Below are 7,800 nucleotides of genomic sequence, written 5' to 3' on the forward strand. Positions count from 1 at the left end.
AACGTAAAATTTTTTCTCTAAAACCCTATAATTTCAATAATCATTATCTCCCATATCACTAAGAGTATAGTGATGAAATTCTGTTACACAAAATTTGTTTGTTTTCATTCATCTTTTACGCGCTTTGTTACATCTAGAAAGTAAATATATGTAACTACATTAGTAATAGTTTTAATTCATAGCTACCAACAGGTATATTAACAATACAAAGAGTGAAATTATAGATATGCTGTCACAGGTAATATCTGCTAGTCGATTGTACCAAATAGTGGCCTCACCGACAAGTGATAATGAAGCCAAACTCAGATCGATCAACGAACTTAAAACGCATGTCAAGAAAGATTTCGTTGATATTAACCAGGTTCCGAAGTATGTTGAAGCATTATCTATAGCTGTTGATATTTCGGATACTGGAATTCTGACAAACAGCTTTAGCGTATTGTCACATTTGGTAAAAAGAGTAAGTATGCAAGATTCCAGTGGGGAAGTGCTAAAGAGCCAGAGTTACTTGGTATTGCCGATTATAATTAATAGATTAGGTGATTCAAAGGCTGGTGCTCGAAACTCCGCAAAGAAGGCATTAGAGGCATACTGGTTTTCGGCACCTAAGGAAGTAGAAGAATCGATAATGAATATGGCGCTAAGTCACAAGAATGTTAAGGTGATAAACGAGTCGATTATTTGGCTTGATCATATAATTACCAACGTGAATCCTCACTTTAAGATAAACCTTTTTCTTCCCCATATTGTGAAGTTATTACGTCTCTACAATGGAAGCGATGAAATCTTAATAGAGAATATCAGGACGTTGTTTAAAGATTACTACTCTTTAAAGCACAATAGATTGTATAAATTTGACTTATCTAAAGAATTTGAGACCCAGAAAATTCCTTCCAGTTTGCATGAATCTATAATAAGTCAAATAGGTACCAGTTCATCTAACCTAATGAAACAGACCACTACAGACCCAGGTCTAGATCAGAACTTTATTCTGGCAGGAACCACTCGTGTTACAGTAAACCTGATAGGAAGAGATAAGAGCACTAGCCTGAGTAACTCCCTGATACCTGCATCACTTTCATCGTCTACCATGTCCAGACCAAAGTCAAGAACGAATTTCCACAATTATACAAAGTCGATACTGCCTTCTCAAGAGGACGAACATATGACAAAGACTTCAACACACACAAACTCTGCATTTACTAAATATAACTCAAACCAAATGCTGGCACCACCTAAGCCAGTGGCTAAAACCAAGGATCATTCTAATGAAATAAAGGCTGAAATAAGTCCCGAAATTGAAAAAATAATAGCCAAGACCTTCACGTACAAAATTGATTCATCTATTCCACTGCTAGATTTCAAAGGAGTCGACGAATTTTATGGAACTGTGAATGATTTGCTTACCGCATTTGAAGGGAAAGAAACCGAATTTAACTGGGGAATGAGAGAAAAAAACATTGTAAAATTGAGATCTATTATAAGGGGAAATGCTAACACCGTTTTTCTTAATGAGCTTATTGGATACCTCAAAGAGTACTCAGAGAGTATCTGTAAAGCAGTCACTTCACTACGTACAACATTATCTTCGCATGGCTGCCATCTTCTTAAAGAATGTGCTGTGATTTTCAAGGAACATTTCGAACCATTGGTAGATTCATATGTTCCATACTTAATGAAGTTGTGCTCTGCAACTAAACACATTGCTTCTTCAAATGCCAACATGGCATTATGTGCCATATTTATCAATGTACCGTATAATTATAGATTACTTCAGAAGATTTTAGTGTCTGCAAATGAAAAAAATATCCAACCCAGGTCTTACAGTGGTATTTGGTTACAGATAGTTTTGGTTAGGTTCAATGATAGTTCAAGTTTCTCATCTCATGGAGCAAATTCTATTTCTGGTGTAGATACCAGCATTAAGGTATTGACTAAGCTTCTAGCAGACCCAAATCCTAATGTGAGACAAGTTGCTAAGGATACATATTGGTGTTTCTGGGACAAATTTCCATCTGAAGCCGAGTCTTTATTGACCAGATTGGATTCCAATGTGGTCAAGGCTATTGAAAGATCCAAGCCAAGAACTGTCACTTCTAGAAATCAGCCATCAACTTTATCATCACTCACGGCCAAAAAGCCAAGACCATCTATCAAGGAATCTATTATTGCTAGAAACAAAGAGCTAAGAAATAAACAAAAGGATCAATCGTCTATATCTAGACCATCATCAAGAGTCAATTCAACCTCATCACCTGGTCCTCTGGATAATGATCATTCACAGAAGCATGAAAAACTGCAGTTTTCTACTCTAGACAATGGAAAACTTAGTAGGTTAGGCGTTGCTAAAAGAACTTCATCTACATCTTCGCTTTCGAGAATAGAGTCAAACCAAGATGCATTATCCAGAAAGGTTTCTGAGTCAATAAACTCAACAAATAAAAGATATAATGATGCTCAAATTAAAATTACAGAAGATCAATTACAGAATGGTGAGAGAATTGGCAACACATCGTTAGCTGATGGAAACCCGTCAAATCGAACAAATATAGTACAAACTAACAGTTTGGATTCTTTTGATAAGCAAAGCGATCCCATTTTAAAGTTTTTGTCCTCGTATCAAAAAGAATTCATTGCTGAAGGAATAAACTTATTAAAGTATGCAATCATGGGTGAAGAAGACTTATCGTCTGAAGTAAATGGGTTGTTGAAAAAGATTTCAGTGAGAAATCAAGACCTATTAAAGCCTCTATTTTTGGGTACTGATAATTTATTTAAGAAAACGTATCAATTTTTTCAATACGAAGACTTTTTCCGAGTTTGTTGTATCTTGATCCATCCAATGGACAAAAGACTCGTGGATATGATTGTGTCAATTGCTGCTGTGGATGATATTTATGAATCAGCAATTAAATTAATCTCCTATACCACAAATCTCGGTAACATCATTGATGACAGTGATTTAACTATGCAGATTATTAGATACAAATCTATCATTGTTCGTCTGATTATCGAATTTTTGAACCAAGGTTTAGATAAAATCCCTATAAGTGATAGTCATTTCCTGAAGCTTGTTACTAATTTGTTTGAATTGGTTAGCCTTGTCAAATCTACTGGACTTTATAAATCATTTTGCGAGTTGTTAGCAAAGTTATATTCTATAAACCCCACTCTATTTACTTCTGAATTACAAATGATAGCTTCTTCCACACGGGAAGAAGTTGAATATGTTGTTGGTATCGATGATATTTTGGACCTTAACCAAGGGCATTCCAATACTTTTGCAACATTGTACGAGCTAACTAGAGTTGTGCCAGGAAATAATCTAGGAGATATATCACCCCTCAAAGCGCCCTCTGACTTGACAATGGTTGTACCAACCGTAACTCTTGATAAAGAATTTGAAAATGACAGTGTTCCTATGGATTCTGGTGACCGAAAAGATACTATTAATGAGATAAGCTTCCAAACTGCAACAAACTTAGGTAACAAAGAGACAAGCTTAGTAAACTTGGAATCTAGTTCCATAAGTGGAACAGATAATAAAATGCCAGAAATTGATGAAGAAGATGCAAATGATGCCATGGATGTTGATCAAAATCCAGATGATAACAGTGTATCGAATAATAAAATGGAACATCAAAACGACGATTATACAGTAAAAGAGAAAACTCCTAATAGTTTTCTGGATAACTTGCCAGTTAATGAATCTGATAACATTTTTGTTGAAGTAGACTCTGATTTAATTTCAAGGAAACCGGATTTATTTACCAAGTTCACTCAACATGACAACTCTTCAGAATTGGTAGAAAATTTTGCTCAAGTACAAATTACAGAATTATCTAAAAATAAGCTTTGTAACTCGGATCCCATAAAAACTTTTATAGACAAAGTTGATCCATTAAACAAAATATCGCTTAAAAATAAGCCCATTAGTATTTATGAAGATGGAAGCTTCAAGGGCTCTCCACAAAAGGTTAAAGATTACAGTTATACAGAGCTCAATTGGTTTAATTTTCAATTGGCAAAGCTTGCTGTGGATAATGCTGACGACCAAGAAGCAAATTATTCTATTGATGAATTTAAATCTCTTTGTAACACTTTGAGTTCCAAGAACATTGAAGGGAAAGAGTTTGTATCCCTATTAAATTATTTGCAGAATACAAAAATTTTCAATTCCGAGTTTTCAAGCTATTTTCATTCGCTGGGACATTCTTTAATTGAAGGCTCTTTATGGAACTTCTTTGATAATCATTCTATTCTTTCGGTTGCAAAGAAATTGAGTGGATTAATATTGTTAAAACAACTACTTATTAACAGGTTGCGTGTGAATTTAGAAAGATTGTGGAATTTGCTTGTAGGATTGAGTTCAGAGTCTAGAAATTCAACGAATGAAATATCTCTTGCCATAAGTGAAGCTTTTGATGAGATGTTGGCTGGGCTTTTCAGTAGTGAAGTGATTTTTGCAAGAATTCTTACAACGTTGGAAGCTGCTATCTTAGAAAGAGAATGTTTTTCGTTATCCTTCATTTTAGACTGTCTTTCTAAAGTACTTAATACCAATGCGGTTTCCTTGTTAATTGATACAAATTTGATTTTGCGTATTGATAATGCACTTGGCGGCTTCATGAATGATGAAGAGGTTGAGATCAGAAGATCTGTAATTCTGAGTTATGGCAAATTGTTGAAAGCATCGAGAATTTCTAACACTGTGAAAACTGACGAAGATGACCAGTCTGAATATTCTGTAATGGATGATATCTTGAAGAGGTTGTCAATACCACAGAAAAAGCTAATCGAATACTACAGTCAATCATAAAATCTTAATTAGTTATATTTGATATATAATTTTAGCCTAATCAATAAAACAAAACATAAATAAAACATGTTGCAAAATAGAATTAAAATTCATGCTATAAAATTCAAACAATAACGCCGTTTTTCTACCGATTCCTAGTTACCATTTGCATTCTGACTAGCTTGGCTTTGTTCGGAATGTGTTATGGATGACTCAGGAGTTGGTATAAAGTTTTCATTATCAGATCCTTTATCTTCAGTCTCTTTCTTAAAATTAACTACTCTCGTTGATCTAGAAGATATAATATTCTTCAAATTCAGATCATTATTGATCTTACGCTTTTCAGATGTCTTTGATATAGGATTATTCGACAATCTAGCAGACATATCACGTTGCTGTTGATACATTTGTGATTTCTTTTTCATCATATTTGCCGAAATTGCTAGTTGCCTCGAAGATGCTGAAGCAAAGTTAGCTGGGTTAATTGAGCGTGAGTTGATGTTAGATGGGACAACATTTATCATCGCTGGGTTCATTGCCAGATAAGGATTATTTATTTGGGCCATTTCTTCATTCTGTAACATATATCCATGTTGTTGACTCTGGTATGGCATTACTTGTTCATAAATAGGGTTTGGCCAATAGTCAGCTTCTGGATGCATATAACTGTAATCTGGATGATACATGCCACTCAGGTGTTGAGGCTGTGGTATAATAATTGGATCATTATAGAACAGACTTGGCATGGGTCTGGGCAACGGGTTTTGAAACTTTGTTGAAAATGAGGGTAGCTGATAAGATTGTGGAAAATATTCTTCATTAGATGATGGTACTCGGGTATTTTGAAATTTTGCAGATTTTGGCAAATACCCAGCAGAAGACAACGGAGGAATCGGAGTCTTTAATGGTTGTGTTTGTTCAATTAAATATTCATCGGTATGAACCAATTGATTTGCAGATGGAGTTGGAATAATATAAGATGGAAGAGGTTCAAATAAGCCATCCTGGTTCTCTTCAATTATATTGGCAAATTGCAGACGCGGATTTATATCTAACTTTATGTAATCACTATCTTTATACGTATCGTCATTGGGATGGAAATAATCGAGCGGAAAGTCATCTTCATAATCAGATTGTGCTCTGTATTGGGCTGGTGTATCCTGGTGGAGAAATTCAAATTCATCCTTATCTACTTCAGGGGCTGAATACTCAAATGAATTATCTTCAGGAGTTGTGGTGCTATCACTTGCAGACTCGTTAAGGCTCTTCTGAAGTTCCATGTGCTCAGTAAGTTGGTTAAATAAAAATTTATCCTCGTCATATTTGAATGACAAAGCAGGCTCTTTATGGGCTATTGTCGTTGGATTTTGACCCATCTTTTCTTTTTTCATGTCTCTTTCCAAAGCGTCAGCCATAAGTTTATCGTGAGGAACATTAAACCAGAAGAAGACTTTCTGTTTCTTCTGAGTACGCAAACATGAATTCTTATACAAGAACTCTAAAAACTCGGACTTGGGTGACTCTAAAACAGCATCCACTCCGCATTTCAAGTTTCTCAAGTCGGAGAAGATACCTTCTTCGAATTTTTTTCTGTCGGTTATCTTTCTTCCAAAATGCTGGAATTTGTAAACAATACAGCGAACAATGTCTGTTCCGGTTATGAAATAAAGGTTATTCCAGAAAATGCAACTCACGAACCCTTCGTCGTGATTAAGGTAGTAACGTCTGATCACTTGGTTTTCTTGCCAGTTGGCTGGTGCCGTGGCCAAAAAAAATTTCAAATCTTCAATTAGCCTCAATGACTCTTTCACATCTTCATTGGGTTCAAGTTCACTATCATTTGCTTCTATCTTGACACTGGGATTCTTAGGTTTCAATGTCATACTTCTCTTTGCTCTCACTTAGGTGCAAAACTAGACCTACTCGGGACAGCGAATCAATTTAGAATTGGAAAAAGAACGGACGTTATTCAGCTTCTCAGAACAACTTAACAACTATTTTCGTTGATTAACAGCTAATTTTACAATTGGTTCCAATTATATCAAAAGTGGTTAACTGGGGGAAAATACCACACTTGAATAATGTCAGGAGGTATCTTTGATTCAAGATTTCTCCTTCAACTTCAATAATCACTTATTAAAAATACTAATACACTAATTTACCTTATTACCTATTCAATGAATATAGAATTGGCTTCAAAGCTTTGTAAGAACTGTTTATTGAAAGGTTTTATAATTTACTACTGAAACTCACAGTCTTATAAATATTTATCACATATTGCAAGTCATGTTTCAGATTCAGAATTTGAAACGTTACACAAACCCCTCACTTCAAATCTAGAATGTGGTTGCATTAATACGCAGTCCAGATTTTGCAGCAATCAATGAGGATTTTTATTATGTTGAAGTGACTTTAAGCATCTGAAATGCTAGTAAATTAGTATTATGCTAACAAATCGACATATATAAGAGGACTTTTAGATTTAAATAGTTTTTGACAATGTGTTGTATTAACAAAAACAATGCAAACTGTAGATTTAAGTCTTTCGAAATCGTCAGGAGCGATAAGAGACGAATATATGTCTCCACGAATCGGCAGGTATGTTAAATAAACAGAATGACTCTGACCAGAGGTAACTAACGATTAATAGTCTACCGCCCTTCAAAGAATTATTGAGAGGAATTAAGGATTTTCCGGGGGTTCTGCAAATGCAAACAAGTGATTACTCGTATTTACCTCGACAGGTTGAATGCGAATATGACAAATCACGACAACTGTCGTATTCATCTTCTGTACTTGGAGCAGATGATGGTCAAATGAGATCCAGTAGACTGCTTAGTGCAGGACTGATACCCTTTTTAAATGAAAAAAGAGAGAGACTGCAATTTGACACATTGGCAAAGGTGAGTGGAAGCCAGTACTACAATTCGCCCGATTCCATCAAGAAAAAAGAGGAGGATATCCTTTCATTTTTAACTTGGTTTTTGCCTGGACATACTACA

At 35.1% G+C, this 7,800-nt stretch overlaps 2 protein-coding genes across 2 annotated transcripts; one reads left to right on the top strand and one right to left on the bottom strand.

Annotated features, from left to right (window-relative positions):
- Positions 1-226: 226 nt before the first annotated feature.
- AC631_00569 (uncharacterized protein) lies at positions 227-4,819 on the top strand (the record flags this gene model as incomplete). The annotated part of the gene is made up of 1 exon (XM_015609399.1): positions 227-4,819. One exon carries the CDS (start codon positions 227-229, stop codon positions 4,817-4,819), a length of 4,593 nt encoding a protein of 1,530 aa, XP_015469859.1.
- Positions 4,820-4,953: 134 nt separating this feature from the next.
- Positions 4,954-6,681, bottom strand: CPH1 (homeodomain family transcription factor; the record flags this gene model as incomplete). The annotated part of the gene is made up of 1 exon (XM_015609400.1): positions 4,954-6,681. The coding sequence occupies one exon, from the start codon at positions 6,679-6,681 to the stop codon at positions 4,954-4,956; it is 1,728 nt and encodes a 575-aa protein (XP_015469860.1).
- Between the last annotated feature and the right edge of the window lie 1,119 nt (positions 6,682-7,800).

Source organism: Debaryomyces fabryi (assembly GCF_001447935.2).
Source record: "Debaryomyces fabryi strain CBS 789 chromosome Unknown contig00006, whole genome shotgun sequence".
In the NCBI taxonomy this organism is placed as follows: Eukaryota; Fungi; Ascomycota; class Pichiomycetes; order Serinales; family Debaryomycetaceae; genus Debaryomyces; species Debaryomyces fabryi.